Source organism: Mesoplodon mirus (assembly GCF_964341445.2).
Source record: "Mesoplodon mirus genome assembly, chromosome: 2".
In the NCBI taxonomy this organism is placed as follows: Eukaryota; Metazoa; Chordata; class Mammalia; order Artiodactyla; family Ziphiidae; genus Mesoplodon; species Mesoplodon mirus.
Genome location: NC_138977.1, coordinates 65,338,085 through 65,365,607, shown reverse-complemented (window position 1 = coordinate 65,365,607; position 27,523 = coordinate 65,338,085). Strand labels below are relative to the sequence as shown.

The following is a 27,523-nucleotide window of genomic DNA, read 5'->3' as shown; positions in this document are numbered from 1 at the left end:
CAATGGTACACCGGAACCGCAGAAATTGGCTTATGAGAGAGACAATTGTACATCCCTTGCAAACTCCATATTCAGTGGCATCACATTGGTTTGAAATCACCACCATGAAAGTATTTACATCATAAGAATAGACAAACACTACACATCAGGGTTTTCATTTTCCCAGAGGTTGTTACACATTTACTAACACACCACTGCCCCAACCCTAAGTTTTCTACTGGTTATAGTTCCAGCTCTGTCCCCTGTCACAGTGTCATTTGGACAAGTCCCTGGCCCAGAGAGGGACTTGATTTTTCCCAATTGTAAAGTGAAGAAGTTAAGCTCACTCCTTTTGAAGGTATCCTCTATCTCTGACATCTGTGAGACCCTGAAGTGTGTGTGGGTGTGTGGGTGTGCACGCGCGTGCGTGCGTGCATGCACACATGCACGGAAGTTTCTATTTGCTTTCTCTGCATCATAAATCACAAATGCGGTCCTTGGCTATAAACTCCAATACAATTTGGTGAGCTGTACCTCTTGACTTGGGCTATTAAATCATTTTCCCTCCAAAGGTACACATGTTGTGGCATAAGGAGCAAACTGCTGACAGATGGTGGAGAAAATTCGCAGGCCCATAATTGAGACTTATTTTCATACATACATGCCAGTTTGAAATCTAATTGCCAATAAAATAATACTGTGATCCTGCCACATCTAATGCCTCCACCACTCTCCAAAGTTACACTTGAATCCACTAGTAAATTCTAATCTCCCAGAGAAAAATATTTCCCCCTCTCCATCAGAAAAGCAGTGCAATAAATCCACGTACAGTAGTTCATTTTCAAATGCGAGCCTCCATTCCCTGGTCCCCAAAGAGCCCTCACTTGGCTAATGTTAGTGCCTGCCTGAGAGCTGTAGATATTCTTTGTTTACTTGACAGAGCACAGATGTGGCTTGGCGAGTCTGCAATGAGATCTTTAGCAGAGAAATGCTCTGATGGGCCAGGTTCCTCCCCCTTTTGGAATGACCCAGTACCATGCTTTGGAGATATTTTACCCCAACTGTGGGAAAGTGGCCAGAGACCCAGCACCACCTGCTGAGCAAGGGAAGGTAAGGTGGAGGAGCCCCGATCTCCCCTCCCTGCTTTTCTATTTTCACCCTCTTGATGAAAAGGTTTGAGGATAGATCGATCCAGATCAATTGGGGCTGTAAATAAAAAATGGGCTTTCAGTGGGATGAAGGCGCGCAGGGGCAGGGTTCATTTGTGTCTACTGAAAAACACAACCTGTCACCCAAACCACAAGCCTGCTGCTAATAGCAGTAATAGCCACCCTTCACACATTAGAGCTTTGCCTGGTTTACAAAGAAATCGTTATTGCGGGCTGAATCTATGCCAGGTCTGTGCCGAGCTCAGAAAGGGTGTGGTAAATACAGTGAATATGGTCCTTGCCTACACAGTCTTTACATTAGCCCTGGCAGGTGGATTATTATTTTTCCCATTTTACAGACAGTAAACCGAGGCTCAGAGTGGCTAAGTAATTCTTACTTCAAGATGCACAGTGATTAGCAGTGGTGAGATTCAAACTCAGATTGTCTGACTTAACTCCAAGTCTAGTTATTTTGTGACAAGGATTAAGTGAGACTAACGACGGAAGCTCTAAAAAGTTCAGTTCCCTTTCTCCCACCCCAGCCCTACCTCCACCTGTGGTCTTAGTTCTTCCACCTGAGACCACATCTTTCCCACCTCCCACATACAGGCCTTTAAATATTTGAAGATTGTTATCACAGTCTCCTGAGGCTTCCTTTTCCCATGCAAAACACATTCAGTTTCTTCAGAAATTCCCCAAATCATCACCTGACATCTAGATCACTACTTCCCAAACGGTAGTGAGCACAGGAAGCATCTAGAGAATTTGCTGAAATGCAAATTTTGACTCAGGAGTTCTGGGTGGGGCCTGAACATCCGCATCTCTAATCACCTCCCAGGGGATGCAGATGCTGTTGGTCCATGGACCACACTTTGAGTAGCATCCACAGGGCACAGACCTGCGCTGTCCAATGTTGACAGCCACTGGCCACATGGGGCTATTGAGCACTTGAAGGGTAGCTAGTGCAACTGAGGATCTCAATTTTTATTACACTTAATTTTAATTATTTAAATTTTAAATTTAAAAACAAAAGCAGTATGAAATATTTTCCCACTAAATACACACTTTTGTTTCGGTTTCGCTTTGACCGTTGAACATGTAGAGTCTGAACTGAGATGTGCTGGAAGTGTAACACACACTGGATTTCAAAGACTTAGCACTGAAGGGGAAAAAAAGAATCGTATCTCATTAGTAATTTGTTTATATTGATTACATGCTGCAATGATAATGTTTTGGATAGGTTGGGCTATCTAAAATATAATACTGGCTACTAGAAATTTTTTAATTTTAGATAGATGGATATATAGATAGACAGATAGACATGACTTGCATTATATTTCTGTTGCACAGCCATGGTCTAAATCATTCACCAGCCTGACCACTTTTTTTTTGGCTGAGCTCCATCTTACCAACATTCCACTGATACGTGGTCTAGACACTGTACTCAAACTGATACCACCTGAGGTCTATTGGGTTGTTTTGTGTGAGTTTGGGGCGCAACCACATCACATCAACCCCTGTGTCTTTTTGGAATGACCGGACATTCATCCAGCTCTCCTCTAGCCCCAACATCTATAGTCTAGATTTATCATTGTTAAGACAGTACAGTTTTCCCTATTCAGTCTCTCCTGTTTGCTTCAGCCCATTCTTCCTGCCACTAAGGGTCTCCCTTGCATCTTGATTCCATTATTCAGTATTTCCTTGTCAGCTTCACAGCTCCCTCATATTTGGTAAGTTTGCCTTCATGTCTTAAACCAGAGCAGCAATTAAATTGTTAAAGGAGAAAGGCCACATCTAGAGATTTATCTCAGACCCCAAGAGCCCTGCTTCCAGAACGACAGCAACCCATTCATCAACACCCTTTGGGTACCACACTTCACTCTACCGTCTGTGCTATCCCCTAAATCCTCTTCTTCCTCTATCTGTAGCAAGGTAAAAGACCTTGTCCACAGTTCAGCTGCAATTCCATTTCCCAAAAACTTCCGTAGGGTAATAACCATGGATGTATGAGAAAATACAGCCAAAAGGAAGTTTGTAACAGTGCTATTTATAATAGAAAATAGTAAGGAACAACTTCTATGATGTCTACAACAGGAATTGGTTAAAATAGAGTATGGTTAAGTCCACCTACTGTAATGATCTGCATACATTTAAAAAATGATGTTATAGAAAAATATTTAACGGCATGGAAAATTGTCCTCATTATATTTAAGTGCTAGAAGCATGTTACAGAACAGTACATAAAGAACAATAGTATTTTTAAGTATGTATTTACATTAAGTTGGAAAAAGACTGGTTCAAAAATATATCAAAATGGTAAACATGGTTACCTCTCGATGATGGAATTGAAATCACTTTTATTTTCCATGCCAAGTGTTCTGCTTACATTATCTTGTTTAATACCTGCGGCAACTCTGTGGAATAGGCAAAATCATCTTCATTTTACAAGAAGACCAAAACCAAAGCTCATAGAAGTTATCCAGCCTGTTCCAGGCCCCTCCGGAGGAAGCACAGGGCCATTGGAGATCCAGTCCCCCTGGCTAAGTTCAAGGCTCTTCCTCAAGACCCACAGTCTCCCTCCTATGGGGTAGGGCCTGGAGGGTTCTGTAAGTATGGGATATCCAGATCTCAGCCAAATGTCTGATTACAGCCATTCCTTCAATCTGTGCTTTAAATCTATTCCCCTCTCACCTACCTGAGGACATAGCTTTAGCCATCTTTCCCCTCTCTCCCATTTCATTATATGCCTCCTCACTACTGATCATTCCTTTCAGCATACAAACATGCTCTTATTATTTGTTTATTCATTCATTCACTGGTTTATTTATTTAAAAAAAAAAAAAAAACAGCCACTCCTAACCTCACTTTTCCCTCCAGGTACCACTTCATTTCTCTCCTTCCGTTTAGAGCAAAACTCCTTGAAAAGGAGCACAAGGGAGTATTCAACAAATGGTACCAATTTTTAGGAACCCCATCAAACATGGAAACGAGATGACAGGGTGGCCAGCTTTGCAAGACACAATTATCTCATTTGCTGCTCAGAGCCAACGACAGGACATTCTGCCATTTTACAGCTGATGTCCATTTGCGAGGAATAGCTGAACTGGCAGAAGCAGCTTCAAACCCATGGTCCCTGGTTCCCAGAGGACATCTACAGAGAGAATATGAAGAGACTCCCAGGACCCAACCCCCAGAACATACCCCACCTCTTTTAGAAGAGCAGCAGTGATGGCTCCTTCCCAGGATGAGTATCAAACCCAGTCCAGCCTGTTGTGTAAATCATAAGAGTATCATCATTTCATGCTTTCTGAGCACTTCTGTTACCTGCCTAATGTAAGCGCATAGTCTCTGGCATCAGACAGATCTGCATTTAAACCCTAGCTCTGCTACTTACCATCTGTATGACCTCGGGAAAGTTTTCTAACCTCTGAACCTCCATTTCCTCAATTGTAAATAAATTGTCATGAATCAACAGAAACGACAAAAGCACATTGAAAACTTGGTGCCTAGTACATAGATGTCCCGAAAACCATACTGATTAATAGTAGCTATTGACCTCACAACAGCACTGCACTTCAGGGTAGTGTAGTGGTAGGGTCCCTTTCTGTGGGGACTGGCCCTCCAGACAAATGCCACATTCAATGAGATGTTTCCCTTTTGGTCACCAGCCTATCCCCTGTATAGGGTGAAGCCTCTGGTCTCAAATCATACAGAAGAACACACAACTCTGTTAGAGTACAGTGGGATTAATTCCCATGCAAAAGCTACCATGGGATTATAAGAGCACATTAGGATTGCAGTGACATAATTCAAAAGAATTCTAGGGGGTTGACTCTAATTCAAAAGGATTCTAGGGGGTTGACTCCTAGGTACTCAAGCTTGTGAAGACTTGGTTATCTCCATAAGAGTATGGCTACTCCCAGGTGGCCCCATAAAAGCGACTCCTCTCCAGGGCACACAGTGCTGTCTGAGACCCTGCTATTACACCCAATGATAGAAGTTCCCTCCTGCCCCTGAGCACACACAGTGGACACAGAACTTTCTCTGCAGAGACCTTCCAAGATCAGGCCCCACCATCACTGTGTGCTACACCCTGCCTGGAGGAGTAGGTCTAGTAATTCTTTGCTCTCACCATCTTCCTCGGCTACATCTAAAGGGGCTAGAGTCTGCAGCAGTCCTCTGTGTTTGCTTTACTGACATCTGGGGAGGGTATGTTCTCTGGGTGAGGGCCAACTTGGTTAGAGGAAAAAGGATCTGATCTTGGTTTCTCCTTTGGACTAAGAGAGGATTCTCTGACTCCATGCTTGAGAAGGAGGGGTCTACCCCTCAGTGCCCACAGCCACCTGCAGACCGCTGTCCCCCTACAAACTTTCAGGAATGTCTCTTGCTACTGGCATTCCCCAACCTCATCACCAGCTACCATGTTTCCCAAATTGTGTTCCACAGATACTAATCCTACAAAATGCTTCACTGACTAGAGGTTCCATGGTCCCATATGTTTGGGAATCACAAATCCTATACCTCCAACCTGCAGATTCACCAGATACAGAGGTGTGTTAAAAACTAGGAGAGGGCTTCCCTGGTGGCGCAGTGGTTGAGAGTCCGCCTGCCAATGCAGGGGACACGGGTTCGTGCCCCGGTCCGGGAAGATCCCACGTGCCGTGGAGCGGCTGGGCCCGTGAGCCATGGCCACTGAGCCTGCACGTCCGGAGCGTGTGCTCCGCCAACGGGAGAGGCCACAACAGTGAGAGGCCCACGTACGGCAAAAAAAAAAAAAACCAACTAGGAGAATTTTGTAGTAAAGATACCTGGCATTTCCCAAACTTCCTCCTCCACAGAACCTTTGTCACAAGAACTCCTATTAACATTTGCTTGAATTGGAACTCAGTGGAACACACTTTGGGAAATATTCTACCAGCCTATGTGACACTCTCACTCTCCTAGTAGCCTCATCACCTGGCACAGATTCTCCTTCTGCTTGCCTCCCTTCCTCCACAGCTCTTCTCCATTTTGCCGCTTCTTCAGGTGTAGTAGAAACGATTTTCTACTTGCTCAGTATCCTTTATTCTTCTTCTGATAAAAATACCTTGGACTTCCCTGGTGGCGCAGTAGTTGAGAATCCGCCTGCCATTGCAGGGAACGTGGGTCCGATCTCTGGTCCAGGAAGATCCCACATGCCGCAGAGCAACTATGCCCGTGCGCCCAGAGCCCATGCTCCACAACAAGAGAAGCCACCACAATGAGGAGCCTGCGCACTGCAATGAAGAGTAGCCCACCCTCGCAGTATCTAGAGGAAGCCCGTGCGCAGCAACAAAGACCCAACACAGCCAAAAAAATTAATTATTTAAAAAAAAAATAATAACTCATTTTTTTCTGGGACTATCCCTCCTCCCCCACCTTCAGACCATGTGGTTCAGCTCTAAAGGTTAAGTGTGACTCGGGCCTAGCCAACAGCACTGAATTCCCCTGGCCAAAGTAATCAGATAATTCATGGGCTGGGAATACCAGCCAGGTCAGTAAGACCCAACTCCAAAGTCTTTGCTGAAGCTTCAAGAAAAAGGAGCTCTGACTTCTGCTGGCATTGCTCAGAAAGTAGGATGTAAACACAGAGAAGATGTTGGCCATCTTTTGGAAAACCTGCCTGAGAAGTAAACTAACACAGAAGAAAGCAAAGCCTCAAGATATTCCTGATAATAAAATAGATCTAGAAATGCTTGGTTTCTTATACTTTTCAGTTACAAGAGTCACTAAATCCCTCCCTTTTCCTTAATCTAGTTGTGTTGAATTTCTGTTACCTGTAACCAAGTCAGTCATAATAATAGCAAATATTTGTTTAATGTTTATTAGGTTCCATGCACTGTTGTATATGCTTAACATAGATTTTTAAATTTAATCCTAATAAATATTAAGATATCAATATTAATATCATTGTTTATTCTATAGTTGAAAAAATCAAGGCGCAAAGAGGTTAAGTAATTTGCTACAGTCCACAGAACCAGTAAATGGCAGACCCAAGATTTGGATCCAGACCACTGCCCCAAGCCCATCTTCTTAAGCACAAAGCTATCCACTTCTACAAGTATAATTAAGAACTCCAAACAATGCAGCAGTCTCTCAGCCCAAACACTATGCCCTATCCTACCCTTAATCAGGAGGAATTTCAGTGGCTGATTAATTAAGGAAAAGTTGGCCTCAAGTAATCCCAGGATCAGAAAACGCTTTCAAGTCCCAACCAAATTCCCAACTCTTGTCAACTCCCAATCAAATGCCACACCTCAGCTCTTCTGAAGTTCCTCTCTTACTTTAGATTCCCTCTGATGTGATTTTCTTCAACAGCATCCTTCTCAACTCAAAATTTCTTTTCAGGTATTCACTCCTGCAACACAACTCTTAGAGTAAGGCCAGGCACTCCTCCCTTCCAGGGCTAACCATGGTCAGGTGTCCCTGACCCTCTATTGCCCCCTTCCCTGGGAGCTGACTCCTTCAGTTTAATTGTCCCAAAATGGAAAAATGACTTGGTATATTAGAGTACCACAGTATGATGAGATACTCTGTAACTAATTTACATGATGCTATCAAGGTGTTATAGCAGCAAAAGGAAATACTAGTATTCAGTGTAAAAAGTGGAATACAAAGTTGTGTGTGAAGCAGAATCTGATATGCGAATACAGAGAGATCAACAGGTAAATGATAACGACTGGCAAGAAATCCATGAAAAGACTGGCACGTGTCCTTTCCCAGTGGGATAATGGGTGATCGTTTGTTTATGTTTTTCTACTCCTTATTATTTTTCTAGTTTTCAACTTATAAGTATGACTTTTAAGTGAAAAAATATTTTTTAAAAATATTGAAAATCACGAGACTATAGAAAATTGACTACTTAATTAAAACTATTTTTAATAACCATCCTTTCTGTTGTCTAACCTCCAAATATTTTTTTAAAGACCTCTATACTTACCACCTCCACTTTCCTCACCCATAACCCCATCACTCCTCCCCTTTTGCTTTCTGACTTTTCTCCACAACATTCTCCTAAAGAGCCCCTCTGGAACATTGCCAAGTCAACTGGCACATTCCTGATTCTCTGCATCAGATAATACTGTTGATCACCATTCACTGTTTTAATGGAAAATTTTTAAGTGGTGATGATAGTATAATGAACTCCCATGAATCCATCCCCCAGCGTTGACCACTATCAACTCTCGGCCAGTCTTGTTTCATCTATATCCCACTCACTTCTCCCACCTGTTTTTTTTTTTTACATGTTATATTACATACATCACATTTTCAAGTTTTCTAAAAAACTTTTTTTTCCAATTTGATGAGGAATAGATGCACATTGTGGAAAACATAGAAATTCAGAAAAGTAGCACAATTAGATAAGAATTCCTTATTTATTTATTTTTTTAGCCCAGGATACCTGCAACCACTGTGCCCAGTGGAGGGCCCTGAGTAGCACGACAGTCAGTAGCAGGATTCCCTGCGGGATCTCCTGCTGGGTGACCCCTGGGCACAGAGCTTGGCCTCTCAGTGCCTGCTTCACTATCCCAGTAAGTACTCTTTTGGTTGTAAATAATAAAAACCCAGCTCAAATCAACTTAACTAGTTTATGGAATGAGGAAATCCAGAGTGCAATAGTTTCAGGTATGGCTGTTTCTAGGAATTCAAATAATGTCACCTGAGTCCTATGTTTCAGGGTTTGGGGTGGGAAAAGTGGGGAAAAACAAGAACTCTGGCTGCACAGTCCACTACATAGAGCCAGAAGCAAAATGATGGCTCATATTCCCATTACTCAAAATAATCATACTTGCTGTTTTAGTATATTTGCTTCATCTCTTTTCCATGTACATTTTATCCTGCTTACATGCAAATTCTGAACCAGTCAAGTACTGCACCCTACAAGGTGCAATAAAGAACTGGATATTTTCAACATCTTCATCACAAGGAGTAACCACTGCATGAATATGTTACTCACAGTCACTGCAAGTGGATGTCCAGGAGAGCATGTTTGTAATGCCTGCCCTGGCTCTCTAGAGCTGCCATTCTACAGCAGCAGTGCTGCCAGCAGAACTTCCTGCACTCACCCACACTGTACGATATGGTGACCATATAAATATTTTGTCCGTTTTGATGTCATTATAAATAGAATTGTTTTCTTAATTTCATTTTCAGATTGTTCACTGATACTATTTTGTACTTTGACCTCGTATCCTGTAATCTTGATAAACTGGTTTATTAGTTCTAATAGTTTTTTTAAATTCTTTAAATTTTTCTATCTATAAACTCATGTGGGGGCTTCCTTGGTGGCGCGGTGGTTGAGAGTCTGCCTGCCGATGCAGGGGACACAGGTTCATGCCCCGGTCCGGGAGGATCCCACGTGCCACGGAGCGGCTGGGCCCGTGGGCCATGGCCGCTGAGCCTGCGCGTCCGGAGCCTGTGCTCTGCAACGGGAGAGGCCACAGCAGTGAGAGGCCCGCGTACCTCAAAAAAAAAAAAAAAAAAAAAAAATCATGTGATCTGCAAATAGACATAGTTTTACTTCTTCCTTTACAAGCTACATTTTCTGTTATTTCTTTTTCTTGCCTAACTGTCCTGGCTAAAATACAAGTGATGAGAGCAGACATCCTTATGTTGTTCCTGATCTTAGAGGGAAAGTGTTCAGTCTTTCACCATTAGGTATGATGCTAGCAGTGGGTTTTTCATGAGTGCAGTTTATTAGGTTGAGAGAGTCCCCTTCTGAATATAGCTGCCAAAACAAATCCCCACAAACTTGGTGGCTTAAAACAAAAGAAATGGGGGACTTCCCTGGTGGTCCAGTGGTTAAGACTCCACGCTCCCAATGCAGGGGGTCCGGGTTTGATCCCTGGTCAGGGAACTAGATCCCACATGCAGGCCACAACTAAGAGTTCGCGTGCCGCAACTAAGGAGGCTGCCTGCCGCAACTAAGACCCGGCGGAACCAAATAAATAAATAAATTTTTAAAAAGAAAAAAATGTATTCTCTCACCGTTCTGGAGGCCAGAAGTCTGAAATGAAAGTGTCACAGGGCCATGCTTCTGCCAAAGGCTCTAGAGGAGAATCCTTTGTTGCCTCTTCAAGCATTTGATGACTGCGGGCATTCCTTGGCTTGTGGCTGCCTCACTCCAATTTCTGCCTCCAACTTCACGTGGACTTCTTCCCTGTGTCTCTGTGTCTTTTCTGTCTCTTAGAAAGATACTCATCATTGGATTTAGGGCCCACTTCGGTAATCCAGAATCATCTCATCTCTAGATCCTCAACTTAATTACATCTGCAAAGATACTTTTTCCAAATAAGGTGACATTCACAAATTCTGGGATCTGGACATTTGTGGGGTGGGAGGACCATCTCCTATTTCTAATCTGAAATTATGTTTCAAATTCCTAGTATGAAAAAGTGCTGGATTTTGTCAAGTGCTTTTTCTGTGTCTACAGATATGATCACATGGTTTTTGTCTTTTATTCTACGTATTGATATATTACAATGATTGATTTTCAGATGTCAACCAATCTTGCAATTTGGGATAAATCCCACTTGATCATGGTGTATAATCCTTTTTATATGCTGCTGGATTTGATTTACCAGCATCTTGTTTGCATCTATACTCACAAAGGATACTGATCTGTAGTTTTATTTTCTTCTGTTGTCTTTTTCTGGTTTTGGTATCTAGGTAATAAGGTATCTGGCGTCATAGACTGTGTTGAGAAGTGTTCCCTCCTTTCTGCTCTTTGGAGGAGTTTGTGATTGGTATTAGTTTCTCTTTAAATATTTGGTAGAATTCACCAGTGATACCATCTGGTGCTGGTATTTTCTTTGTCAGAAATTTAATCACCAATTCAATTTCTACTTGTTATAGGTCTATTCAGATTTTCTATTTCTCTTGAGTCAGTTTTGGTAGTTTGTGTCTTTCTAGGAATTTGTCCATTTCATCTAGATTATCTAACTTGTTGGCATACAGTTGTTCTAGTATTCCCTGACAATCCAGTTTATTTCTGTAAGATCAGTATTGATGTTCTCTTTTCCACTCCTGATTTTAGTCACCTGATTCTTCTCTCTTTCTTTCTTGGTCAGTCTAGTCAAAGGTTTATCAATTTTGTTGATCTTTTCAAAGAACCAACTTGCAGTTTCATTGACTTTGTTTTTCTATTCTCTATATTAAGTTTACTAAGACTTGTTTCATGGTCCAGCATATAGTCTGAACTGGAAGATATTCCATGTGTACTTAAAAAGAACACGTATCTTGTTTTTGTTGGATGGAGTGTTCTATAGGTATCTGTTAGGCCAAGTTGGTTTAGAGTATTGTTCAAACTTAATTTTGTTGATCTTCTGCCTCATATTATCCATTATTGAAAGTGGAGTACTGAAGACCCCCAACTATTATTGTTGAATTATCTATTTCTCACTCTAATTCTGCCAGGGGTTTTTTTTCCCTTCATGTTTTCAAAGTTCTGTTGTTAGGTGCACATATTTTTATAATTGTTATGCCTTCCTGATGGATTGACCTTTTTATCATTATAAAATGTCCTTCTTTGTCTCTAATAACAAGTTCTGTCTTAAAGTCTATTTTGTCTGATAACAGTATAACCACACCAGCTCTCTTTTGGTTATTGTTTGCATGGTATATATTTTCCATCCTTAACTTTCAACCTATTTGTATCTTTGAATCTTAAGTGTGTCCTTTTAGATATCCCACAAGTTTATTTTAAAGTAAATACCAGGACTTCTCTGGTGGTCCAGTGGTTAAGACTTTGCCTTCCAATAGCACAGGGAGATCAGCTCGGTGCTGTGTGACCGCCTGGAGGGGTGGGATAGGGAGGGTGGGAGGGAGATGCAAAAGGGAGGGGATATGGGAACATATGTATATGTATAACTGATTAAATTTGTTATAAAGCAAAAAATTAAAAAAAAAAAAAAAAGACTTTGCCTTCCAATGCAGGGAGTGCGGGTTCAATCCCTGGTCAGGGAGCTAAGATCCCACATGCCTCACAGTCAAAAAACCAAAACATAAAACACAAGCAATATTGTAACAAATTCAATAAAGACTTTAAAAATGGTCCACATCAAAAAAAAAATCTTAAAGCAAATACCAAACACCATATCATTTCATCTGTAAATCCTTCAGTATGTATCTCTAAAGGAATAGGACTTTAAAAAAAAAGACACAATATCATCACATCTAAAAAAAAAGTCACATAATTTCTTAATATCAACAAATACCCAATCAGTAATCAGCATTCATTCTTGAAATTCTCACCTCACAGGCTCCTAGACGGTGCTCTCCTGCTCTCCTGCTATATCACAGAGTGCTCTCCTCTTTCCATGGGCTACAGTTCTAGCCTAAAACTTCACAAGTTGCTGCTCTTCCCTAAAATCCTGTCCTCTGCACTCTGATCTGTCTCCACATTCTCTCAGGCATCTCATCCTTTCCTAGGGTACCAACAATCAGCTCAACACAGGAGACATCCAAGACTCCTGTCCTCTTGGTCACCTGCCTACTACCTCCCATAGGTGACAGTTCCCCTTGGCCAACACTACCTGCCTCTGCCAAGTCCTCTCCAACAGATCCTTGGGGTTTCAACTCTCTTAACGCCCCCTACCTGCAGGGAATCCTTGTCACCACTGCTCTTAACGCCCCCTACCTGCAGGGAATCCTTGTCACCACTTGTCTCATTATTAGCATGTTCTCAAAATCCTCCTCTCATAGTTCCTTAGGTTTGTACAAAGTTTGGCATCTTATTTGAGTCTTTAAATGTACGTGAGGTAGTGGTGGACAACAGAAGTTAATTTAGTTACCCAAGGATGCACAGTTGGTGTAGTTGAGACCCCAGTCAGGTCTACCCATCTTCGAGTTGTTCCATTCTGCTTATTAGCAGATGTGAAGTAATTCACCAGCCTTCTGGAGGAAACCAAGATGACTATGCCACAGTCATTACCTTCCAGGAAATTTTGATGGGAGCCAAGAGGCAAATAGGACAAAAGTCTATTTTGTTAAACAGATTTAAAGCTCAGCAAAGGCAGCAGCAAAAGAGACAAGAGAGGGATTCTCCAGGCAGTTGACAGTGCCATTAGCTATAATACAGTTATCAGTGTTGGGCCCTAGGGACGGCATTTAAAAGCTATTCCAATCAGCCATGAAGGCGCAGGACCAAGGGGATCAGCCTAGAAGGCATAGCTTGGATAGGGCAAGAGGGGGAGGAGTCTGAGGTAACAGGAGAAAAGGCTAGGTGAAAGACACTGTGGAGGGTTTGAGCTACCAGGATGATGACTTTGCACTTAATTTAGCAATGGCTGTGTTTCTATTTGTTTAGAAACTTCATGTGATAGAAGCTCATAAGACATACTGGTGCAGGGCCTGAGTTTGGCTAAGATCTGAAACTTACTGTTTAAGTTTCTCCACTAATAGACAACTCTTCGTGATGGGCCCTATTCTAAGCACCTCATATATAGTAACTTACTTAATTCTCAAAACTCTATAAGGTCAGTATTTTTATCTCCATATTATAGATGAGAAAACAGAGACACAGTGAAGTTAAATATCTTTCTCAAGGTCCCATGGCTAGTAAGTGATGGAGCCAGGGTTCAAACTCAGGCCAACTGGTCTCAGAATCTATGCTCTAAACTAATATACTCTACCACTTCCCTACTAGGCCATTCATCCTTGGTCAGCTGCTATACCCATTCTAATTTTGGTTTCCTCATTTCAGACTGAGTCAGTGTTCTCTAAAGTCCTTCTCAGGGCAGGAAGGCAGAAGCACATAGTCTGAACTTGCTGTTCTTAATGGTAGACCAGCCTTCATCTCCCCTGCCTGATGAGATCCCTGTGAAATGACAGTGAGAGAACTTAAAAGGCATAAACCCAATATGACAAAGAGAACAGAGGTGGGACATCAATGGAAAAGGAACTTCATGTATTTCTAAAATACAGAAACTGGCTGGAAATGGATGGAGTCTGACGGAAGCAGCAGCAGTCCAGAACACATGAGAATGTGGTTACAGACAATTAGGAGGCTGTCTTGCCATGTCCAACCACAGAGAGGTTCAAGATTCAAAGTTACCAAGTAAGAAGGAGGGTGAGAAGGTAGATCAGGGAATGAATAGAGGGGGTTAATCCGAAGTCTTTATAAGGCTGATTACCCCTCCTATACCACTCCATGTTCAGTGGGGCCCTACATCAAAGCGTGCATCACCCAGTGACAAGGAAGAACGCACTCTCAGGGGCTGGAATGAACTATCTAGGACGACCAAAGACAGCTCATGGGGGTGCTGCAGCCTACACCTATGGCACTTGGGCTCTTTCAGGGTAATAGCTTCCTGTTCACCTACCACAGGGGAACCCTGCAAGCCCTACGTTCTCAGAGCTCCCGAGCCGCTCCTTCTTAAACATGAATGGACAACTCAGAATTGCCAGACATTTGAGGCAAGCTGCCAACATGAAAGCAAGAAACTAAGAAATACAGAAAAACAGACCCACAAGGAAGCTATGATAATTCAGCATAGAGAAGAGCAGAGAGATTCAAGAAGCTACTTCATTCATGAAGCAAGAAACAAACATGAAACAAGTACAAGATACAGTGAAAAACAGAATAAGAAAGGGCTGTTGGAAATTTTAAATGAGATTATCAAAATAGAATTTTCTATAGGAAGGGTTGAAAGGTAAAGTCAAGGAAATTCTCCATATAGAAAAAGAGAGATTATGTACAAAAACAGGAGAAGGAGAGGGACTTCCCTGGTGGCGCAGTGGTTAAGAATTCGCCTGCCAATGCAGGGGACACAGGTTCAAGCCCTGGTCCGGGAAGATCCCACATGCCACGGAGCAATTAAGTCCGTGTGCCACAACTACTGAGCCTGCACTCTAGAGCCTACAGGCCACAACTACTGAGCCCACGTGCCACAACTACTGAAGCCCGCCTGCCACAACTACTAAAGCCTGCGTGCCTAGAGCCTGTGCTCTGCAACAAGAGAAGCCACCACAATGAGAAGCCTACACACCACAACAAAGAGTAGCCCCGGCTCACTGCAACTAGAGAAAACCTGAGGGCAGCAACAAAGACCCAATGCAGCCAAAAATAAATAAATAAATTAATTTTAAAAAATATAGGAGAAGGAGAGAATACAGTGATTAATCTAAGAGGTCCAACATTTGGCCAACAGGAGTTCGAGAAAGAAAAACGAGAAGAGAAGGACTTTTCCACAGAGGAGTCTTCTGATAGGGATCCAACAGGCATTCCAGGCACAGGGAACAGCACACACAAGACACGGAGGCCTGAGAGTATGAGCTGTTTCTGGAGTTGCAAGCAGTTCTGTGTGACAGAGGATAGAATATCCAAGAGGAAAGGCAGGGAGATGAGATCTCAGAAGTAGAACCTGAAAGGCCTTGAATACCACACAGGGAAGTGTGGTCTTTCACCTGCAGGCTTTTGAGGACTTTTTAAGCAGAGAGGCAAGATGATCAGGTTTGCAGTAAGGAAAGATTAGCCTAGAGTCCAAAACATGGGAGATGAACTATTCTAGATATCAATGGCTGTGTAACAAATAGCCCCAAACTCAGTGGCTTAAAACAATAACAATATTTGCTGGCAAATCTGTAATTTGGACAGGTCTCAGTGGGGACAGTAGTCTGTGCTCCATGTGGCATCAGCTGGGGAGACTCAAATGCTGGAAGTGACCTGGTGGCTTGGGGGCTGGAATCACAAAATGGCTGCTGCAGCTCCTACCTCACATCCTTTGGGAAAAGTAAGAGAATGGCTTTCCCTAGATTCCCAGCAAATGTCTCATCAAGTCTCATGGAATCTGACTGGGTCACAAATGAACATCCCTGAACCTATCACTGTGGCCCAGGCAATGCAGTACACAGATTGGCCCAGCTTTGGCTACCTGCTCTCCCTCCCAACTTGAGCTGGAGAGGAGCCCCACCCTTGTTTGGATTGAGAATGACAAAGGGGAGCATCTCCAAATGATAAAGCAGAGGAGGAAGGGAGATGGATGCTGGGAAGGCAAACATCAAGTTTGCATGCCTCTGTCTCCCTGTTCCTCCCCTCCCCGTCTTGCCTGCTCTTCAATAGAAGGAAGCTCCCTGTTCCCATGTCTTGCTGGGTGGAAGGAATGCTAATTCCTCTAACTGGAGAGTTCTGTACCCAGAGGGCCATTTACACTCTGCTCAATACAACTGATGAAGCATAATCTAATTAATTCTTAGAGTGAGAGCATCCCTATCAGGTTTTTCCCAAATAGTAATGAATCATTATCAGCCCAAACCTTCACATATGCTTATTCAATCAATCCATGGCAAGTCACATGCTATTAATGTCATCTGCACTGTTGCCCCAGTACCAGGCAGCCTGCATCCCCAACCCCCAGAGTCTCATTAGCCTTTGTAGCCAGAGGATCTCAGGCCTGTGAGAGGAAGAGGACTTTATTATGGGCGCTGGGGTGCAGCTTGTTGCAGGGATGGCTGTGTGTGCTGTGAAACAATGACCTACTTCCAACTCTTATAATCAAAGTATCTTGGAACTGAACGGATCTTAAAGCCAAAAGGTCCTCCAGTCTCTTCTTACATACCTCTGATGGTGGTGAGCTCATGACCTCACAAGGCAGCACATCTTTTAGAATTTCTCAACCTGTGCCCCCATTAATTAGATAATTACATGCAAATTTGAGGCAGCTTGAATGAATATGTCCAATGCAAAGGGTTAAAGTAAACAGCAAAGGGCAGGAAAAAAATAAAGCAAGGGGTAAGATTAACATGCAGAAAGGCAGACCAGTCATTCTACAGAAGGCAGACCAGCCATTCTATAGAGCCACAAATTTGACATTAAGCTTCTTTGTGGCCAAAAGGAAGAGGGAACCATTATCAGTTACAAATTTACATCAGTGAGAGAGAGATCCCAAAAATTGGTTGTTAAAACAACTTGTTATAGGAGCCTGTTTTTCCTCAAAGTGTTTGCTCATCCTGAACCAAAATCTGATTTCTCTCTAATTTCTACCTATCAGTTCAACTCAACAGACATTTAAGAAAGCCCCAGTGACTCTTTCACTCCACAAACTTCCAAAGTTTTTCTGTGACAGGAAAGACATTAGACTTTGGGCTCTGGGGGGGCTCATGTTCCCCAACTTCTACCATTTATTACCTGTGTGACTGTAAGCAAATCCCTTAATTCATGTGCCTCAGTTTCCTCATCATAACATGGAAACACTGGAGATGCAAATGGTATACAAGCCCCACTTTGCTCCAGGAGGAGTTAGTCCCTCTCTACCCTTCTAACCTTCCTGTCAACCATGCCCTTCATAAACTCTCTGCTCAAGGTGAATCTAGCTTCCTGGTACACCCCCAAATTTCAACTTCTCAGTTTTTCTTTGCAAAAGCTGTGCCCTCCACCTGGAATGCCTTCCTTCCTACTCCTACCCCCACCTCCAATCTCTAAATCCTGGGCACCCTTCACAGCTCAGCTCACACGGCAGCTCCTATAGGTAGTCTACTGTGAGTTCTATGGCTGCCCATCCCCAAATCCTCTAGCTTATATCTGCACCTCCCTTGAGACCAGCATATCCATTCAGAAATTCCTTCCTGTTACTTCTCAGGAAATTTAAATGATTTTCAAATTTCAACTCCAAGAAAAATCAAGCAAGAAAACAAGAAAAAAATAGCATAATTCTCCTGTGAAAACTAAAGTGTATCAATATACAGACTTTACTTGTTCAAAGGAATCCACCAATGTCAAGTCAGAACCAAGAGCAGGAAATGCTGATATATAGAGTTGAAGGTCAGGGTTCACATGAGTCAGTCTTGCTCATGGCTGTTGTCATGTTATCAGTGTTTGTTTGAGGCCCATTTTGCTAATGATGGTGAGTTATTCTTGCAAATAAAATAAATAAGTTTTTATGCATAGTATACTTTACATAAATTCTATGAGGGGTGTTCCAAGAAATAACAAGTTTTGGAAGACAAGTACTTCCTTAGTGCTGTCAGCCTTGCTAGGACATCCCAATGTTACACTATTCAAACACTACCCAATAATATTCACTGGCATTTTCCTGTGAAGCCATTATAGGCTGTAGTTCTATTCTACTAACTTAATAGTAGGGGAAGAGAGGGAGGGGGAGAAAAGAGTTTAGGAACAGGCTCACTTAATAGGTCATCTAGTGAGGAAACCAGCAGTCTCACAGCTCTCACTCACGGGAAGATGGAATAAGAAGTGGTGACCCATGTTTTTTCTTTTCTTCATAGGCATGGAACTAGTCTTCATAGGCATACACACTAGTCTGCAAGTTTGGGCCAAGTCAGACATTGGACTAGTCAGGACTCTTTCAATTGCAAGCGACAGGAATCCAGCTCAAAATGGCTTCATCAAAAATAAATAAATTTACTGTCTTCAGTGAAGTCCAGGATATCTCCTCTCTCTCACTCACACTCTCTCTGTCTCTTCCCCTCTCCCTTTCCCCATCTCTCTTTAGCTCTCATCTCTGCTCCTCTCTTTTGAATTTACCCTCAGGGAGACCGTCTGCCCATGGTAACCTTTGCACGCTTTACCTCCCACCAGCTTAGCAAACATTAAAAAGAGAAATTTTTTTTTTTTTTTTTTGCGGTACGCGGGCCTCTCACTGTTGTGGCCTCTCCCGTTGCGGAGCACAGGCTCCGGACGTGCAGGCTCAGCGGCCATGGCTCAACAGGCCCAGCCGCTCCGCGGCATGTGGGATCTTCCCAGACCGGGACATGAACCCACATCCCCGGCATCGGCAGGCGGACTCTCAACCACTGCGCCACCAGGCAAGCCCAAAAGAGAAATCTTATAGGAGCAACAAACAAGTGGAAAATGAAAATTTTAAAAACCTTTTACAGTAGCATCACAAAATATAAAATACTGGGGGATGAACATAATGAAAGAGCTCTACACTGAGAATAATACAACATTGCTGAGAGATATGAAAGAAGAACTAAAAACATGGAGAGAGATATCATATTCTTGGATTGGAAGATTCAATATGGATAAGATGTCAACTTTTTCCAAATAGATCTATAGATTTAATGAGGTCCCAATCAAAATCCCAGCATGTTGTTTTTTGAAGAATTGGAAGTGTTATTCTAAAATTCACATGAAAATTCAAAGGACCTAAATAGCAATATATATATATATATATATATATATATATATATATATATATATATATAGCAAAAGAACAAAATTAGAAAATTCATACTGCCTAACTTCAAGGCAGTATGTCAAGGCAGTGTGATATCAAATAAAGAATAGACAGATAAGTGGAACAGAATGAAAAGTCCAAAATGAAAAGTTCTAGAACAGGAAAAGTAACCTATTGTGATAAAAGTCAGACTAGTGATCACCTCTGCTCTGTGAGCACTGGGGAGCGAGTGGTATTGACTAGAAAGGGACAAGAGGACACTTTCTGGGACTGACTGGAAAAGAGCCTGAGGGACCCTCTTAGGATGATGGAAATGATCTATACCTTTATTTGGGTGTTAGTTACACAAATGTGTATACAGTTGACCCTTGAACAACGCAGGGGTTAGGGGCACCCCACACAGTAAAAAATCCTTGGTAACTTTAGAGCCCTCTGTATCCACAGTTCCACATCCACAGATTCAACAAACCGGAGATGGTGTAGTACTGTGGTACGTATTTACTGAAAAAAATCCTTGTATAAGTGGACCTGTGTAGTTCAAACCCATGTTGTTCAAGGGTCAACCGTACATTTGTCAAAACTCTTCAAACCAAACACTGAAGATCTGTGCAGTTCACTCTATATAAATTATATCTCAATGTTAAAAAGTTTAAAAGAGAGCTTCTCTATTCTAAGTTCTAATAAGTTCCCAGAGCTGTGTCTCAGTGCACAAATGTGGTCACATGTCCAACCGTGAACTAGTCCCCAGCCAGGGGAAGGGACTAACCTGGTCATCCAGGCCTGAGTAATCTGTCCAACCCTGGAGATTAGGCATGGAGTCAGCACCCCGAACCACATGGCCTGGGGTGCTGTATTTCCCAAGTAAAAGTCAGGGTGTTCGTCCCTTCACATTCAAGAGGTGGTGAGAAATAAAAGATGGATGGAGGAAGGGAGAGAGGAATTGAGGGGAAGCTGGCATTCACGCCATTGTGTTCTACCTTTCCCTTCAAACTGCAGTCTCACCTTGAACAGATAAATTAGATAGGTTGAAGGGAAAGCCAAGACCATCCAAAGAATTAAAGACCCACTTCCCATGTCTACTGGCAGGAGTCTGTAAACCTCCAGGAAAAGCCCCTCATAAGAGCATTCCGGCATGGCAGAGGGTGGTGGCACAGCAGGGTCTGCAGGAAATGGCCAGAGGAATGAGACTGAGGCGGCACCCCTGACTCTCCATCCAGGAGGGGAGCCAAAGAGGGCACACAAAAGTACTGAGAGGGCAGAGGCACAGGATCAAGAAAAAGAGGGCACCATGGACAGGAACTTTGTGACCGGAGGACAAATGGCCAAAACCATAGACTCCACCAGTACATCACCCAGAAGGCTAGAAGTGACCAGTCATATCCTAGTGACTAGCAGTCCAGGGAAAGAGACTAGCTCCTGGATATGGAGGACACCTCTCCCCACTGCCATGGGAGTGCACTAAAGCCCTCAAATACCCGGGTGTCATCCTGGAGAGAAGCAAGGGAAGGAATGAAACGGAAAAACCAAGCATTGACTTGAAGAGCTATTCAGAAACCCACAGGGACTATTAAATCTGCTCTGAGAGCAAAATAAAATGAAGAGTGGGGACATCTGCACTGAGAGGAAACTGAACAGACTGGGAGAGACTGTCACCGGCATGCTGGGTTTTCCTATTCCCCTGCAGGAAAGGGGCTCGGCAAGAAGGTCAGGTAAATGAAAGAGGCTACCTTTTGGAGCATGCCAAAGTAAAGTGAGAAAAGCTGCAGGTTCTACCACACAGATCTCATTTAATTTCAGTGTCATAAAAGCAAAATTATGTGCCCAGTGTCACATAGATAGTAAAAGACACAGCTGAGACCTGAAAGAGGTCTGTCATGTGCCAAAGACACATTCTTTCTGCTGCTTTATGCACCCTCCCTGCTTTGGTGCCTTCCGTTGTCCAACCTGCTGCGTCTGGAATCTTCCCCCCCATCGGCTCCCCCAACCCCAGCCATGCCTTTGTCCTAAGGGATGTTCCTGCCTAAAGTAGCCCCTTCCTGTTTCCCACCTGTCTAGAGGACCATGGCTCTATGGGCAGAAAGCCCCTGCACTAAGGCTCGTGGGCAGCCCCAGAAACCGCAGCCTCCAGGCTTCCTAGTCCTCCCCAGCAGCACGCCAGACATCACTGCAAAGGGTCTCCCAGCGTCTGCAGGAACAAAGCCAAACTCCTCAGCCCGACATCCCAAACTAGCCCCCTTCTGGCTCCGCGCTGCCTTTCCTCTCGCCCCCACTGTTCTTACACACTCTGGGTGACAACCAGACCTGCCTACTCTTGGTCCCCAAACTCTCTCACATCTCTGCACCTTCACTTGCCATGCTCCTTGCTCCACTACACCCTCTCTTACTGCAGGCCCTCCTCAACTGTTCCACCTGAGACTGCCCCCAACCCTCCTCTCACTCCTCCAAAACCCATTCATGGGGAACTGCTGCTGGGTGGAGAGAGTTCTGCAAAACTGACAGAACTGGATTCAAATCTTGCCTGTTAGTTGCTTGACGTTAGGCAAGTCACATTATGTCTTGATACCTCCATTTGGCTCACCTGCAAAAGTGGAATGGAATTGCTTACCTTATAGAGTTGCCCAGTGAGTTAAATAAGATAATGCTTGCCAAGTATGTGGCACACGGCAGGTGTCCCAGAAACGGCAGGTCCCTTTTGCTACATCCTGAAGCTCCTACCCACAAAGGTATAACTCACAGTGTAAGTGCATCTCTCCTTGCCTACTTTAGAAGGGTCACTTACATCAGAATACTATGGCACAGGGAAGCAAGTGTGGCTTTTAAAAGTATACTTGGAATCAGACAAATCTGAGTTTGAGTTTTGGCTAGCCACTTGAGCTGTGTGCTACTAGACATGTTACTTAACCTCTCTGAGCCTCAGTTTGGTGATATGTAAAATGAAGGTAATAAGAGTTACTACTTCAAAGGATCATTTTGAGGATTAAATGCATGTGTAGCTGGTTTAGTAGTCTGAATTAGTGGGTCACATTAAAAAATCACTTTATTTTCTAAGTACTGCCTTCATCCATGCCCTGATGAATCTAAATTTCCTATGCTGTAATGACATCTCAGGAAGAACCCCTCCCCATCTCCTTTCATTTTCAAAATCTAAATGGAAAGTCCAGTGTGATTTAAATTCTCAGTTGCAAATCTAATTTAGCTCTCACGTCCTCCCCTTCCTCCCATACTGCCAGGCGTCAACCTGAGAGTCATGCCATGAGGGAGGGCACATGCTCTTTCACCCATCTCCCCTTCCTGTCCTGGTGCCCTTTCTTCTCCGGAGCTTCTGGGCCACCAAAGGATAGAAAGGAAAAGGGGGATTGATGGACATTTGTGCTGGTGGATAAGTATCCCCAGTTCTAACCCCAGGCACATGGTAGGATTACACTTCCCTGTCCCCATGTGGCTCCCTTTAGCATATGACATGTGGGCATGGATCCCCCTAGGATGAGTAGAGATGGACATGGAGAATGGACAGGGAATATGCTACATTGTCATAAAGTGCTAAGATTTGGGGCTGTTCGTTACTTAGTGTAACCTAGCCTATCTAAATGATACAAGTGGATAGTGGCGCTTTCACAGTCCAATCTTCACTGTCCCGGTAATAATCGATATGTGGCAGGTCCTAAACTGATCTTGGAATGCATGCATGAGCTCTTCAGGAAACCCTACAGGAAGGAGGGCTCTCCACTACACATCCCCAAGAGCTGCTCCAACCTGATCTCATCTGATCTTTCTCAACTGCCACCCTTGGTGGTCTACCCCAAAGCCTCTTGCTGCTAAGCTCCTTTCCCCTGCATCTAGTCTCTTGGATGTGTCTTGGCAGAATGGCTCAAGCCTGGCTGTATTCCAAGATGTCCACTCAACTCTCGAACAACTCATGCAATTTTACTGTGCCAAAATGCTGTACCCTCTCTCCAACCCCATGTCTCTCTCTGTATTCATTTCCTATTGCTGTCATAACAAATTACCACGAACAGTGACTTAAAACAACACAGAAACCTCACAGTTCTGTAGGTCAGAGGTCCAGCACAGATTTCACTGTGCTAAAATGCAGGTGTCAGCAGGGCTGTGTTCCTTTCTGGAGGCTCTAGGGGAGAATGTTTCCTTTCGTTCCCAGCTTCTAAAAGCCATCTTCATTGCTTGGATCATGGTCCTCTTTCTCCAACTTTAAAGCCAGCAATGGCAAGTCAAGTCCCTTTCATACCTCTAATTTTCTTGCCTCTTTTTCCATCATCCCAGTCATCCTCTCTCTCTCTGAGGACAGCCAGGAAAGGTTCTCCACTTTCAAGGATTCTTGTGATTAGATTAGGCCCAGATGGATAATCCAGGATAATCTTGCTATCTCAAGGTCTTTAACCTTAATCAAATCTGCAAAGTCCCTTTTGCCATGTAAGGTAACATTTTCACAGGTGCTGGAATTAGGACATAGACATCTTTGGTGGGGGGGGGTGGATTTTTCTGTCTACCACACTCTCCAATTATCTTTTCCCCCTGTTCAAATCAGCAGAGGGAGCAGGTTAGCAATTCTCTTGCTAAGGAGAAGTTAAGCCAAGAAATAAGATTCCAATCTTCCTTCATCCAGCACCCCTCCATCTCTATTAGTGATGCTCTTAGAACCTCTTACAAACTCCCTTCTAGCCTCCCCCATAAGAAATGGGAGGGGACAGCCACATCACCACCCTCTTGGTACTCCCTACTCCCATGAGATAAATTATTTGCATATTTAAATGTTTCTATTTCCAATAGAAATAAAATGTGAGATATATATTTTTAGATTTCCTACTAGTCACATTGAAATAAGAAAAAAGAAACAGGTGAAATTAATTGTAATATAATATTTCATTTAACTCAATATATCCAAAATATTATTTCAACATCAAATCATATAAAAATTATTAATGAGATATTTTACATCCTCTTACGTATTAAATCTTTGCAATCCAGCGTGTAGTATACACTTACAGCACTTCTCAATCTGGACTGGCCACAGTTCAAATGCTGAATAATTGCCACCTGGGGCTAGAGGCTACCATATTGAACAGCGCCAGATCTAGACTTCCGTTTGTATAGTTTGGGACAATGTGGGGCCAGGGGCCAGGCTACAGTGATGGATGGAGAGAGAAGAGTCCACTTAGTAGCTTCTGGGGGGGGCGGTTGTACCTCTCTGCTTTTGGTGTTCTTTATAATACACGTGTTTTCTGCCTCTTACCCCTACCTCTACTTCATCATGGCCCATTCCCACGCAATTCACCATGCTCTTAAACATGTGAAGTGTTTAGTTCAGTGCTTAGTACATAGTCTATATTCATATATGTTACTATTATCCTATGTAATGCCAAGTGTAGGGACAGACACACAGTAGGTGCCCAAAACAGAAGTTGATTAATGAATTGGCTTTTACCTAGTCCCCAAGTAGAACTTGCCAACATCCACCAAGTTATACCAATACTAGGCTCAGGGCCAATCACAAAGTAGGACTCACTGAGCATTAACCCCCTCACGTGTACACAGGGCACTGACCACAGAGGGTGCTCAGCAAGAATGCACTTTCACTTCACAGAGAAGTTAGAAGGGAGCATTACAATCTCGATATGGAAGTTAGACCGTCTTCCTCAAAGTATGAAGCCATAGCCAAGTGAGGAACTTAGAAAGTAGATGACAATGAGGACTGTCAAAGCTAAAATAAGTGGCATCTGAAAGGTCGCCTCACCCAACTGCTCTGTTGTATAGGTTGGAAAGGTGAGACTTGGAAATGGAAAGGGACTTGCACGTCCAGGGAGGCAACCCAAGTCCCCTGACCCGGAACCTAGGGCTCAGATAGGAAATAAAGACCCAGAAATGCTCCCCATGGGACTTCCCTGCTGGCCCAGTGGTTAAGACTCCATGCTTCCACTGCAGGGGGCGAGGGTTCGATCCCTGCTCAGGGAAGTTCCACATGTCATGCAGTGTGGCCGAGAGAGAGAGAGAGAGAGAGAGAGAGAGAGAGAGAGAGAGAGAGAGAGAGGAAGGGAGGAAGGGAGGAAGGGAGGGAGGGAGGAAGAAAGAAACGCTCCCCATGAATTTTAGTGCAGACAAAAATAAAAAATTCTGGCTTAGGAGGCAGAGGGGTCATGAGAAGTGGGTCGCAAAGTTCTCATCTTGACTCTGCCTCCAACTCCGCATGTAATCTTGAGAAAGCCCCTTCCCTCTGGGGTCCCCATCAGGTTCAAGAGGACAAGGAGAAGAATCCGAGCAAATGAGATGCTGCTGAGCTTCTACCAAGCTCAGCCCAAGACCCACTTTTCAAATGGGAAAACTAAGGCCCAGAGATGGGAAGGGACTGGTGTAAGATTACCCAGCAAATTAGTGGCGGATCCTCACTTAGGGCTCTTTCTGATATGCCAGGAAGTATCCCCCAGATTACAGCACTCACTTCCTCTTTACTTCTGAGCTCAAAAGCAGGGGCAAGCATCCCTTCTTTGGAAGGCAGAAGGGGCGTAAGTGGCATCTGGAGGACAGGTGGGCAGTCAGCTGACTTTTCTAAGCAGGGCTCTGACACTGGGGAAAAAAAAAAGAAAGTTCAAGGGCCAGGCTGGGATGAGAGCTGGCAGCCAACAATCAGGCCTAGATAAAAATGCAAATGAAATGCAGCCAAGGAGGAGAAATGTAGAAACCTGAGGCTGGTTCCACCAAGCACGCGCGCACGCGCGCACACACACACACACACACACACACACACACACACTCAGCCTCTCATCCCACGTCATTCAATTCCCCTGCGTGTTCTAAACCTAGATGATCAGATAATAAGAGGTTGAGTGGTATGCATAACATCAAGTTGATTAAATTTGTTTACTGATAATTCTTTCAGGTTCCCATGAATATCGTGTAATTTCCTTGCTGTATTTCAAACAGATTTGGGCTAATGCATTATTGACAGCACCCTTGCAGACCATCTCCACAATGTCATTCAGGATAATTATTTCACAACAGATTTCCAGAGCCCCTGGTTCCTGTTGGGATTCACTTGGGCATAAATTACAGAGCTGAATATTTAATCAGTGTCCCCATTAGAACCCCGTGGCTTATTTTTAGGAGTTGAGGAGGGAGAGGGGGTTGGGAGAGGGTATTTGTATTATTACAGCATGAATACATTTCTTCTGTTCTGGGTGGGGTTTTTTTTTTTCCCCAAAGCTCAACCAAGCTGAAAAGCAGCCTGAAGCATCCTTGCCTTTTTTAGAAATAAACACAAGCATTAATCTTTTGACTGCATTAAATTAAATATTAGTGTTGGGCTTCCCTGGTGGCGCAGTGGCTGAGAGTCCGCCTGCCGATGCAGGGGACACAGGTTCGTGCCCCGGTCCGGGAAGATCCCACATGCCGCAGAGTGGCTGAGCCCGTGAGCCATGGCCATTGAGCCTGCGCATCCAGAGCCTGTGCTCCGCAACGGGAGAGGCCACAGCGGTGAGAGGCCCGCGTACCGCAAAATAAATAAATAAATAAATATTAGTGTAAACGGATCACATAATGTGAAGTTAAAAAAACAATGAACATTTACACCATATTCTCTCTCTCCTAACCAATTATTACACAAATTAGTCCCTCTCCTAACTAATAATACCTAACCAATGGCACCTTGGAAAGGTAGGACCAGGAGGCAGGGGCTGGATGATTGTTTTGGGCATTTCTTAAGGAGAACTGGGGGAAAGGTGTCAATGGGCAGCCACTGACCAGACCTGCCTCCCTCTCAGGTAGTTCAGCCGTTAACTGAGGTGTGATGTAGTTGCTCCCTTACAAGGAATAATCTCAGGGCTAATTAGCAATGCCAAGAGCTGTGCCAGGATCGGGCAGTGTTTACATTTCCAGCTATTTGTGTTGTTCAAGCAACAGAATCAATCAAGCAGCGAGCCTGTGCTGGGCGCCCACTCCCAGCCCACAAGCGATGCCTCGGCTGCCTGCCTTCCACTGCTGTCCAGCTTTGCCACCATCATGCCCAGAACACCAGGCTGCAGTGGCCTCCTAACTGCCCACTCCAGCCACCTCCCCCCAGCCCTGCACAGACGGACCTCCTCTGAAGCCTGTGAAGTTGGCCATCACCCCTTCGTTTTAAAAGGGTGTGCCCCTCCGTTTTTGAGACTTCCTTTGACCCCTCTTTTCATTTGAAATTATGTATTACCCACTGCCTGGCCCATCAGAAGCTACCAGACAACACAGGTCCTCTCC

At 43.8% G+C, this 27,523-nt stretch overlaps 1 protein-coding gene across 4 annotated transcripts in view; it reads right to left on the bottom strand.

Annotated features, from left to right (window-relative positions):
* RPS24 (ribosomal protein S24) overlaps positions 1 to 27,523 on the bottom strand; it is a gene marked incomplete at its 3' end in the record, with an annotated part of 502,092 nt that overhangs the window by 422,188 nt on the left and 52,381 nt on the right. The window contains exon 5 of one of the 4 annotated variants that reach the window (XM_082611015.1): positions 18,467 to 18,477. The exons of the other annotated variants lie outside the window; for them this stretch is intronic. Within the exon in view, the coding sequence (XP_082467141.1) occupies positions 18,475 to 18,477 (3 nt within the window). Of the gene's footprint in view, positions 1 to 18,466; positions 18,478 to 27,523 lie in introns of those variants that run through there. 4 annotated transcript variants of the gene reach the window in all.